This window comes from Eurosta solidaginis, chromosome 4 (assembly GCF_040869045.1).
Source record: "Eurosta solidaginis isolate ZX-2024a chromosome 4, ASM4086904v1, whole genome shotgun sequence".
In the NCBI taxonomy this organism is placed as follows: Eukaryota; Metazoa; Arthropoda; class Insecta; order Diptera; family Tephritidae; genus Eurosta; species Eurosta solidaginis.
Window position 1 is genome coordinate 35,490,669 of NC_090322.1, and position 12,785 is coordinate 35,503,453.

The 12,785-nt window shown below is 38.1% G+C and overlaps 2 protein-coding genes across 3 annotated transcripts in view; one reads left to right on the forward strand and one right to left on the reverse strand.

The window, feature by feature from the left end:
- The window catches only part of LOC137249607 (uncharacterized), a 127,784-nt gene that overhangs the window by 41,908 nt on the left and 73,091 nt on the right, over positions 1 to 12,785 (forward strand). The window lies entirely within an intron of this gene.
- Positions 6,998 to 9,548, reverse strand: LOC137247820 (putative gustatory receptor 2a). The gene is made up of 4 exons (XM_067778763.1): positions 9,185 to 9,548; positions 9,046 to 9,117; positions 7,178 to 7,267; positions 6,998 to 7,113 (listed from the first exon to the last, which is right to left on the reverse strand). Exons 1-4 carry the CDS (start codon positions 9,545 to 9,547, stop codon positions 7,012 to 7,014), a joined length of 627 nt encoding a protein of 208 aa, XP_067634864.1. The 5' UTR covers position 9,548; the 3' UTR covers positions 6,998 to 7,011.

The following is a 12,785-nucleotide window of genomic DNA, read 5'->3' on the forward strand; positions in this document are numbered from 1 at the left end:
CCATTCGTTTGTCCATCGTTTGCTCATCGTTTGTCCAGGAAAAATTTTCGTTTGTCCACCTTTTGTTAAAAAGTTATAACAAATTTTTTTTTTTTCGAAAAAACCCAAAAAAATTTTTGTTTCGCTTTATTGTGCTAAATCGTATGTCCGTCGTTTGCGTTAAAAAAACAAAATGGCATTCGTTTGTCCATCGTTTGTCCACGTTTGTCCAGGAAAAATTTTCGTTTGTCCACCTTTTTTTAAAAAGTTATTTCAAAAATCCAAAAATCGTGTGTGAAGTTGACACCTCCATTTACGAGTAATTAAAAAAACCAAATGCCATTCGCTTGTCCATCGTTTGTCCACATTTGTTCAGGAAAAATTCTCGTTTGTCCACCTTTTGTTAAAAAGTTATAACAAAAACATTTTTTTTCGAAAAAAACCCAAAAAATTTTTTGCTTCGCTTTATTTTGCTAAATCGTATGTCCGTAGTTTGCCCATCGTTTGTCCATGTTTGTCCAGGAGAAATTTTCGTTTGTCCACCTTTTGTTAAAAAGTTATTTCAAAAAAACAAAAATCGTGTGTGAAGTTGGCACCTGCATTTACGAGTAATTAAAAAAACCAAATGCCATTCGTTTGTCCATCGTTTGCCCATCGTTTGTCCAGGAAACATTTTCGTTTGTCCACCTTTTTTTCAAAAGCTATTTCAAAAAAAAAAAAACAAAAATCGTGTGTGAAGTTGGCACCTCCATTTACGAGTAATTAAAAAAACCTAAGGCAAATCGTTTGTCCAGGAAAAATTTTCGTTTCTCCACCTTTATTGAAAAAGTTACTTCAAAAAAAAAAAAAATCGTGTGTGAAGTTGGCACCTCCATTTACGAGTACTTAAAAAAACCAAATGCCATTCGTATGTCCATCGTTTGTCCACGTTTGTCCAGGAAAATTTTTCGTTTGCCCACCTTTTGTTAAAAAGTTATAACAAAAACATTTTTTTTCGAAAAAACCCAAAAAAATTTTTGTTTCGCTTTATTGTGCTAAATCGTATGTCCGTCGTTTGCCCATCGTTTGTCCATGTTTGTCCAGGAGAAATTTTCGTTTCTCCACCTTTTTTAAAAAAGTTATTTCAAAAAAAAAAAAATCGTGTGTGAAGTTGGCACCTCCATTTACGAGTAATTAAAAAAACCTAATGCCATTCGTTTGTCCATCGTTTGCTCATCGTTTGTCCAGGAAAAATTTTCGTTTGTCCACCTTTTTTTAAAAAGCTATTTCAAAAAAAAAAACAAAAATCGTGTGTGAAGTTGGCACCTCCATTTACGAGTACTTAAAAAAACCAAATGCCGTTCGTATGTCCATCGTTTGTCCACGTTTGTACAGGAAAAATTTTCGTTTGTCCACCTTTTGTTAAAAAGTTCTAACAAAATTTTTTTTTTCGAAAAAACCCAAAAAAATGTTTGTTTCGCTTTATTGTGCTAAATCGTATGTCCGTCGTTTGCCCATGGTTTGTTCATGTTTGTCCAGGAGAAATTTTCGTTTGTCCACCTTTTGTTAAAAAGTTATTTCAAAAAAACAAAAATCTTGTGTGAAGTTGGCACCTCCATTTACGAGTAATTAAAAAAACCAAATGACATTCGTTTGTCCATCGTTTGTCCACATTTGTCCAGGAAAAATTTTCGTGTGTCCACCTTTTGGTAAAAAGTTATAACAAAAAAATTTTTTTTCGAAAAAACCCAAAAAATTTTTTGTTTCGCTTTCTTGTGCTAAATCGTATGTCCGTCCTTTGCCCATCATTTGTCCAGGAAACCTTTTCGTTTGTCCACCTTTTTTTAAAAAGTTATTTCAAAAAAACAAAAATTGTGTGTGAAATTGGCACCTCCATTTACGAGTAATTAAAAAAACCAAATGACATTCGTTTGTCCATCGTTTGTCCACGTTTGTCCAGGAAAAATTTTCATTTGTCCACCTTTTGTTAAAAAGTTATTTTAAAAATAAAAATCGTGTGTGAAGTTGGCACCTCCATTTGCGAGTATTTCAAAAAACTAAATGTTATTCGTTTGTCCACATTTGTCCAGGAAAAATTTTCGTTTGTCCACCTTTTGTTAAAAAGTTATTTCAAAAAAAAAAAAAATCCTGTGTGAAGTTGGCACCTCCATTTGCGAGTATTTAAAAAAACCAAATGCCATTCGTTTGTCCATCGTTTGTCCACGTTTGTGCAGGAAAAATTTTCGTTTGTCCACCTTTTGTTAAAAAGTTATAACCAAAATTTTTTTTTTCGAAAAAACCCAAAAAAAATTTTGTTTCGCTTTATTGTGCTAAATCGTATGTCCGTCGTTTGCCCATCGTTTGTCCATGTTTGTCCAGGAAAAATTGTTGTTTGTCCACCTTTGTTAAAAAGTTATAACAAAAAATTTTTTTTCGCAAAAACCCAAAAAAATGTTTGTTTCGCTTTATTGTGCTAAATCGTATGTCCGTCGTTTGCCCATCATTTGTCCATGTTTGTCCAGGAGAAATTTTCGTTTGTCCACCTTTTGTTAAAAAGTTATTTCAAAAAAACAAAAATCGTGTGTCAAGTTGCCACCTCCATTTACGAGTAATTAAAAAAACCAAACGCCATTCGTTTGTCCATCGTTTGTCTACGTTTGTCCAGGAAAAATATTTGTTTGTCCACCTTTTGTTAAAAAGTTATTTCAAAAAAACAAAAATCGTGTGTGAAGTTGCCACCTCCATTTACGAGTAATTAAAAAAACCAAATGCTATTCGTTTATCCATCGTTTTTGTTATAACTTTTTAACAAAAGGTGGCCAAATAAAAATGTTTCCTGGACAAACATGGACAGACGATGGGCAAACGACGGACATACGATTTAGCACAATAAAGCGAAACAAAAATGTTTTTGGGTTTTTTGGAAAAAAAAATTTTTTTGTTATAACTTTTTAACAAAAGGTGGTTTTTCCTGGACAATCGTGGACAAACGAATGGCATTTGGTTTTTTTAATTACTCGTAAATGGAGGTGCCAACTTCACACATGATTTTCGTTTTTTTGAAATAACTTTTTAACAAAAGGTGGACAAACGAAAATTTCTCCTGGACAAACATGGACAAACGATGGGCAAACGACGGACATACGACTTAGCGCAATAAGCGAAACAAAAATTTTTTTGGGTTTTTTCGAAAAAAAAAATGTTTTTGTTATAACTTTTTAACAAAAGGTGGACAAACGAAAATTTTTCCTGGACAAACGTGGACAAACGATGGACAAACGAATGGCATTTGGTTTTTTTAAATACTCGCAAATGGAGGTGCCAACTTCACACAGGTTTGTTTTTTTTTTTTTTTTGAAATAACTTTTTAACAAAAGGTGGACAAACGAAAATTTTTCCTGGACAAACGTGGACAAACGATGGGCAAACGACGGACATACGATTTAGCACAATAAAGCGAAACAAAAAATTTTTTGGTTTTTTTCGAAAAAAAATGTTTTTGTTATAACTTTTTAACAAAAGGTGGACAAACGTGGACAAACGATGGACAAACGAATGGCATTTGGTTTTTTTAAATACTCGCAAATGGAGGTGCCAACTTCACACAGGATTTTTGTTTTTTTGAAATAACTTTTTAACAAAAGGTGGACAAACAAAAATTTTTCCTGGACAAACATGGACAAACGATGGGCAAACAACGGACATACGATTTAGCACAATAAAGCGAAACAAAAATTTTTTTGGGTTTTTTCGAGAAAAAAATTTGTTTGTTATAACTTTTTAACAAAAGGTGGACAAACGAAAATTTTTCCTTCACAAACGTGGACAAACGATGGACAAACGAATGGCATTTGGTTTTTTTAAATACTCGCAAATGGAGGTGCCAACTTCACACAGGATTTTTTTTTTTGAAATAACTTTTTAACAAAAGGTGGACAAACGAAAATTTTTCCTGGACAAACGTGGACAAACGATGGACAAACGAATGGCATTTAGTTTTTTTAAATACTCGCAAATGGAGGTGCCAACTTCACAAACGATTTTTATTTTTGAAATAACTTTTTAACAAAAGGTGGACAAACGAAAATTTTTCCTGGACAAACGTGGACAAACGATGGACAAACGAATGTCATTTGGTTTTTTTAATTACTCGTAAATGGAGGTGCCAACTTCACACAGGATTTTTTTTTTGAAATAAAATTTCCTTGACAACGTGGACAAACGTGGACAAACGAATGGCATTAGGTTTTTTTAATTACTCGTAAATGGAGGTGCCAACTTCACACACGATTTTTGTTTTTTTGAAATAACTTTTTAACAAAAGGTGGACAAACGAAAATTTCTCCTGGACAAACATGGACAAACGATGGGCAAACTACGGACATACGATTTAGCAAAATAAAGCGAAACAAAAAATTGTTTGGGTTTTTTTCGAAAAAAAATGTTTTTGTTATAACTTTTATCAAAAGGTGGACAAACGAGAATTTTTCCTGGACAAACGTGGACAAACGATGGACAAACGAATGGCATTTGGTTTTTTTAACGCAAACGACGGACATACGATTTAGCACAATAAAGCGAAACAAAAATTTTTTTGGGTTTTTTCGAAAAAAAAATTTGTTTGTTATAACTTTTTAACAAAAGGTGGACAAACGAAAATTTTTCCTGCACAAACGTGGACAAACGATGGACAAACGAATGGCATTTGGTTTTTTTAAATACTCGCAAATGGAGGTGCCAACTTCACACAGGTTTGTTTTTTTTTTTTTGAAATAACTTTTTAACAAAAGGTGGACAAACGAAAATTTTTCCTGGACAAACGTGGACAAACGATGGACAAACGAATGGCATTTGGTTTTTTTAACGCAAACGACAGACATACGATTTAGCACAATAAAGCGAAACAAAAAATTTTTTGGGTTTTTTCGAAAAAAAATTTTTTGTTATAACTTTTTAACAAAAGGTGGACAAACGAAAATTTTTCCCGGACAAACGTGGACAAACGGTGGACAAACGAATGAGATATGGTTTTTTTAATTATTGGCCCAAGTAGGTGCCAACTTCACAGAGCTGCACCCTTTATGACTTCAAAGCAGCAAAAATATGCGTTTTAAGGTTAAAACATACCCAATAAAGTATTGAACCTTCGTAATTATCTTGATTGGTCCACAGCAAGCTCCTGATCAATCAAAGTTTTAAGAAAGTTTCTAACAAACTTTCTAAAATGTATAATTACACTTACATATTTCTTTTTCTCGTGAACTTTAATATTGCTGTGAGTGGTAACCTGGGATAGAGATATATTGAAATGTTCTAAGTACGCCAACGAGAACGGATACTTCCACATAATTTCAGATTTCACCACGTTTGGTAGAGGAGCTAAAAGTTTATAGTTTGTGTGGGAGATGATCTTTGGAGGAATGTAGTCCGTTTTTGTAAGTCGCAAGTGGTGAAAAAGCTCTTGAACGCCAATTCTTTTATTGACTCATCTTTGACCAGAGGGGAAGCTTTGTTCATGTTCTTTTGGTTTAATTTAACAGCAAGAAATATCTCGAAAATGTTTTCTTATATAGGAACGGTCAACAGTCTTTCTTAGAAAAGACTGGAGAAGGTAAATACTCACGTCAGCAAATAATGCCCAACTTTAATGCTGCGGAATTCTTAATTGAAGTCATCTATCTAAATTAAAAAGACATTTTTTATTCGGAAATCTACACAACTTACTGAGCTCAACCTTTGAACTGGCAAGTCCTTGAATTACATTTCCTAAAAAAAACATTAAAATGACTATTTGAAACTTTTTTCAGTGTAAATGCCAATTAGTAAAATGGAGTTCCATTAAAGCACTTTTTTGATTGTCATTGATGTGATGATATACAATTTATTTAAATCCAGCAGTAACTGAGACCATTTTTTACAGGTCAGCATTTATATAGATAGCGTGTGGCAGTTTAGGACTTTTGTGAGATAGCCGACTACCGTAAGAAATAGGTGATACAATACTCAAACCTTCCTTCTTTCCTGCCAATTAGGACTTTCCGTCATGAAAAAGCAATTACGCATCAGATGATCTAAGTTCGCAATCTCATATGGTGACTCTATGTTTGGTCTTGTCCACCAGCACATTGCGTCGTCGCCTTAGTAATTTTTGTACCGCATGCCGCATTCGCTATGATGAAACTCCTCTAGATCAGGGTGATATCTTAAGGTCTTGAGCTAAATATATGAAATAATTTCGGAGTGACAACCTCTATGAGAAACACATTTGGGGGTCTCTGTGGCCCCTTAAGTCAGGGCAAGTACAAGGAGGATCTCTGAGCAACTCACAAAAAAGTAAAGACACCTTTCCTCATATTAAAGTACAGTTGTCTCAGCGGGGCACTGCGTTGCTGTAATGCCACACCATGTTCGCATATCACTCTACTTGCTATAGTGAGGATAACTTACAAAGCTTGGCGAGCGCCAGTGGTTAAACTACATAATACGGCACTGACTTTGTCCTAGTCAAGATGCCAACCTGCGAAATACACAATATGCCTAAATGTCTTTAAGTAAGGCTAAAACGGTCGCCTTACAAAGCAAGGAGGCACACTTAATCCGACTAGCTCCACTAAACGGGCGTTGAGCTGCCCTTGTTGTCTTGGTCAGAGGAGGGCATATGAGAGGAAGTGCTCAATACTTTCTATCTCCTCTATGTCCGTTCTGCTTCGACAGAAATCGTTTCTATGCGTTCGCCTTAAGTTTAAGACTTCTGTCCATTTTTTTGGAAGATACATGACAGGGAATGCCTTTTGAAGACTAGCTTAAATAGGTAGACGTAACAGCGTCGGAAGGGAAGAGACGTGTAAAATGAGATGGGATGCCCTAACGAAGATATTCCTAGGCTCTTGATCGTATGTAGAGGCGTTAACATTTTAATCTACGTCCTTGGTGTAGAAATGATTAGGGCCCAACTTTGATACCAAGGAGAATAATTGATTTTATTAAAATATTAAAATAAATAAAAAAACCATACAATACAAACAACTTCGATTCACAAAAATTTCGAGATATTTATACATCATCTGTTGATATGGTACAGTTTTGTGGTACCCTGTCACCACTCATTTGAAACTGAATAAGAATGATTAGGTATGTGGTTGTGGCGCCAGCAATCTGCAACAAAAAACAAAACCGATGGCTCTCTGTAACACAAAGCTCTTTTGAGGTAAGTTCTCACCGAATAAAGTAGTCTGCAATTGATGTTGAAGAACCCAGCTGCAGAGAAGGTAATCTTTTGATGAAGTAGCTGTAAAGAGAATTGCTCGATCTGCGAAGGAGAAAAGTACTAAAAGTTCTTTGACTATGCATATATTTGGATATAAATAGGCAAAATATTTGAGTTCAGGACTTGCTGCGTAAAGAAAATATCGGGGAACTACTTGTGCTATATTTTATGACTAAATCTTGTACAAAGAGTCGAAAAAATTGGGAGCATTATGAAGCAGGATCAGAATATCGCCAGCAGTTGGTAGGGGGAGGCAGATATATACAAGTAAAGGGGATGTATGGCAGTGTGGATTTTTGACCCGAGAATTCCTCAAAACCAACTTTATAAATGGCGCCGAGAAGGGATATGTCCGTACCGGAGCTTACACAACATATTACGTAAGAGGGTAAAAGAACTAGCGAAATTTAACAGCCATCCAGTAAACATACACCATCAAAATCTCAAATGATTTGACAAAGCAAATTATATATGGTGGCCGAGCAGACACGTGTCCTGTAGGTAAGGTGGTCGTCACGGCCAACCGCTCCAGCCGCAGCGGGCTAGGGGGCTCAGAATATACCCGCGGCAGGTATGCATGTCGTAAGAGGCGACTAAAATACCAAATTGGTTCAAGGGGTTGCCAGCGCAATATATATGTTTCTTTAACAGCCGAGGCTCTGGCGACCACAAGTTCTTCATAGATCTATGGCGGTTGGGCGATATGGCTTTGAGAGTTTCTTGTGGTCATACTAAATCGTTCCCGAGATGGTCGGGCTAGTGCCTTGATGTCGCTTGTTACCGGAAAGCTATCTCCCAAGTATTTCTGCTTTCTTCACCTCGCTTGACCTGGCGCTACCACCAAGCAAGTCCACGGCTACCCTGTTTACGACATGGAATGAACATACGACGCAAATATTGGACTTTCAAGTCGATATCGTAACTGCCTATCAGTAACCCTAAGCTCTTAGTGGTAACGTTCGATAACACACTTACCTTCAAGGCACATGCCCCCAAAATTGTATCTAAATTACAAGGCCACAACAAGATCCTCAAGACGTTTTCGGCAGCACTTAGGGAAGAGATAAAGGAGCGCTGCTAGTAACTTACAAAGCCATTGGCCGCTCGCTCATGTGCTACGCATCACCAGTTTGGGCGCCTGACTTATAAAACCAAAACTCTAAAAACGGCTGCAGGTCTGCTAAAATACTGCGCTCAGAGCTACCACTGGATGTCTCCTTATGACCATTAAACATCATCTAAATAGTGAGGCAAAATAGCTCAATATAAAAGGGCCTGATGGAATGCTTAGCAGACAGTTTTTGTTGAATTTTCACAAACCGGACACCCCAGAGAACACCTGCTTGATCTAGCCCCGTATCCGAGAGGTATAAGAAAACATCTTCGATAGCGCTAGGATGAGATCCTGTAGCTAGGCGCTCAGCCGATTAGTCCAGATAACCTAATCCACACAGAATCCGTAAACACCTTTGCTGGATCGCGCTCGATGAACCCCGTTATCAATTTGCACTATTCAATCCTTGTAGTAGAATAAAGCAGACTACCAAGGAAGACACGAATCCAACTGGCTCAACTTCGTTCTGGATACTGTAACAGGTTAAGCTCTTACTTGTCCAAAATCAACCTCGATGTGTTCCACATGATACCAATTATCTTTTCAATTTTAATGTGGAATCTACACCTCTAACAACAGCATCCCTATGTCTAACCCCTTAATGAATTTGTACCCCTACAAGCACTTAGCTTGTGCATGGTGGTGCCTACCTACAAAATGGTCGAGATGATTGAGTCCTATTCAAGTGTAAGATCATCTTACTTACCACGATGTTGTATTGATGATTGTTCGGCATACACGTCTCCAGATTATGTAGACCGTAGGCGATTTCAGTAGTCTATTAATTTGAGTATATATGTAAAAGCCATTGTCACTGCGTAAAAACTTTCAGTCTTCTTACTCACCTTTTGTAAAGTTTCTTCGCAAAGTAATGCCAATGATAGAACATTAAACATATGCGGCAGAGATAATAAAGCGTTACTTGTCGATTGTAGAAGCTGTTCCATTGTATTTGAGTAATTATTAAAATTTATAAAAATCCAATAACTATTCGATATGATTGCCAAAAGATCATTACCGACATTTGTCAATAACGAAAACCCAAAATTTCTATTTACATGTGCCGTTAACTCCCACAAACGATTGTAGAGATCACGAATAATATGCAAACGTGTCAAATCAATATTTCGAATATAAGGGAAGCAACTCAGAGTACCGTTATGTTGAGTTCGAAAAAAATTCTTAACTGCAGAGTTGCCATCCTGCATATGAACGTCTTCATATAGCTTCTGCTCATCCAAAATTAGTACCAATTTCTTCAAGCGTTCACGTATAATCATAATGCAGATCGTGAATTGGAAGTAACGTAACATCGTAACACAGAATGACAACATATATAAGATAAAGCAAATCGATAAGGAATTGTGTTCGGAAAACGATTCTGTGATGACGACTAAAATTTGGACGCACACATATGCAGAGATTGTTTTGATGGCACGTCTTATTAGCTGTTTGTGGAAGCAGCTGTAAAAAAAAATTAATTAGGAGATAGAGGGGGTATTAATTAAGGAAGTCTCTAGAAATATTAGATAGGTACCCGAGTTACTTATAGACATCTGCATTCGGTTCGGGATACTACTATGGTACTGATAAGGTACTGGTAATGAGTTTAATCTTCGATAAGTTTGACAAAATCGCAAACGATCTCAGGAACTATCATACGACCCCCGATTGCACCACAGTTGGAATCAGGGCTTTAATAGACGCTTGGCTAGATGTGGAATTCTCTGACCGCAGCACAACTGGACAACATCCCATCCATGTTGTTGTTGTTGTTGTTGTTGTTGTTTTTGTTGTTGTATTAGCGATAAGGATACTCCCCAAAGGCTTTGGGGTTAATGGCCCTTTGTCGGATGCTGATCCGGTACCTTCCATTAAGGTACTAACTAACCCGACCATCTTTGGAACGATTTAGTATGACTACATGAAACCTTCTAGGCCATTCCGTCCTCCCACCCCCTATATCCATGACGAACTTGGGGTGGCCAGAGCATCAGCTATTAAAGCAACAATATTCGCTACGGGTAGGTGAGATTGACAATTGATTTGAAGAAGCTATGTATATATTGCGCTGGCAACCCCTTGAAAAGGTTGCCTACACCACCCCTTGAATAAATTTGGCATTTAAGTCGCCTCTTACGACGGGAACACTGCCGCGGGTATATTCTAAGCCCCCTAACCCCCTGGGGATAGCATCCCATCCATCGAAAACCCCCCGCCAAATCTCCCGCCCAACTTAACCGGTTCATTGCCCCAGATCATTCAACTCCGCACTCAAGAGAAGTTCTGGTGTGAAAATTGCAGAAGAGGTATACAGTTTAAGTTGGCCCAAAGCTTAAAATGCCATGTTACGAATCCTGATCAGCGGAGGACCACAGCTGACCTGCCCGCAATATCTACTGAATTTATGTTCAGCATGACATTCAATGGCAAGGTAGGTGCTGTTCTAGAAGTACCGCTGATACCAACCATCGCTATTCGTTGTACTGACACTATCATTTTAAAAGAACTCGCCGTATTTAGTTTGTTCCATCCAAACGCTACCCTAAAAGGAGGTTTTTTTGACAATCATCTCCTAATGCCAGTGAGCTGCCATTGGCGAGAGTCCCCATATCTTACGGATGGCATACCTGCAGCAGTATAAACCAATTTAAGACTTCCTAGTCCTATTCTCTACATTGAGCCTCCAGCACAGATTTTTGTCCTATATACCTAGTTCTTGAATATTTAAACTTATAAGAAGGTACCAACGGTATCTGCATGATCAATGAAGTTCTAAAAGCGGGAATCTTATGCATCTTCGTAAAAAGAACCACCTTCATCTTGCCAGGATTGATTGCCAGCTCGTATGACTCACCCCTTATGAGGATTTTGTAGGCCACCACTCAACAGCCAACACATTCTAGCATTACCAGAAGCTCGTTTACTATCACAGTTCAGAGTAGAGGAGATCGAGCAGTACCCTGTGATGTTCCCCTACGCACCTTGCTCTCGACTCCCTCCTTACTACTCCCTGGCTTCTCTCCACTCCGCTGGGACAATTCTATTGCACGAAAGTTTGTAATTGAACTCCACAATACAATCCTCGACTTCCAGACCAAGCAGGACTTCAGGAAGGGCATTGCTAAACTCTACTGCGATGTCTCGAAAGAAAACCCAGATTATTTGCTTCACAATCGAATGGATAGCTGTTTCCGTTGATCTGCCTTTGCAGTAGGCATGCTGCTATGCTGACAATAGCCCTCCTATATCTCAATAAACCGCTACAACGTTTCCTCGGGTTGGAGGAGGAAACGATCGAGAACGTTTTGTGCTCGTGCCCTGCGCTTGCCAGGCCAAGACTCCAGCTATTAGAAGTGAGCTGTCAGATCTAGAAGCAGCAAGTGACTTGAGTCCTAGAAAGCTTCTAGTATTTGCCAAGAGGACGGAATTATTTTATAACATAGGCCCTGATTTTTGATAGGGTTTTTCAGTTTGGTCGTTAAAAACAAACTTCTTGTAATACTACGAACTCATTCAGTCTATGTGAGGTCCTCATGGACAGGCCAGTTCAACCTAACCCAACCAACGTTTCGTCACAGCTTCTACCCCCTATGGGATGAAAGAAACTTAGACCAAGGCTTTCGGTATGCAGCCCACACCAGGCAGGACATTCCTGCACAACCAAATATCGCCGGCGGTGGAGGTATGGGTTCCTAAACTAAACGGATGTTCAGTGGGTACCCAGACGATGCTTGGCCTAGTAGTGAGCTGCTTGAACCACATGCAAAGGAATCACTTTGGCCATTCCCATGCGAATGGCGGTCAGAAGATTTCCCTACTTCTGTGGACTTCTACACACAGACAGAGGATTGGGTCCTAAGGAAGCGAAAAGAACTGAAAATGATGTATCGGATCACAGTTAGATAGCCATGCTTTTAAACGAACCTAATAGCTTCCTGATGACATTGAACCTAATGAGCTCTTAAGCCCCATTTCCATAAGACTCCTCTAAAACCTTTGCAGTACAAGGACTACCGTTTATACACATACTTGTTACTCACCTATTATCAATATCCACATTCAACGAACGCTCAAAAATGTCGTCGATTTCTCTCACGCGGATGAAGAATGCGCTTATCTTTCGTCGATGAAGAAATGCCTCCAATAAAGTTACAATATGGGCTAATCGTATTCCAGTGAATTGTAGGAGGTCAATGAGATCACCAATACCACCAATCGCCGATGCAGTAAGTTGAAGTCTGTTCTTACCAAAGACGCCGTAAAATAAAATGGCGATAGATGCGAATAATGTGCAAATGATGTAGTATTCGAGTAGATTGCTTTTTTTATAGTCGACTTTGGTTGACGGGAGGGCGCCGATTTGCAAGGGCCTGCGCATAAAATCAATCGACTCTAATATGTCCATGTAGGGCATGCTGGTTGGAGTTTAATTCAGACGAAGTT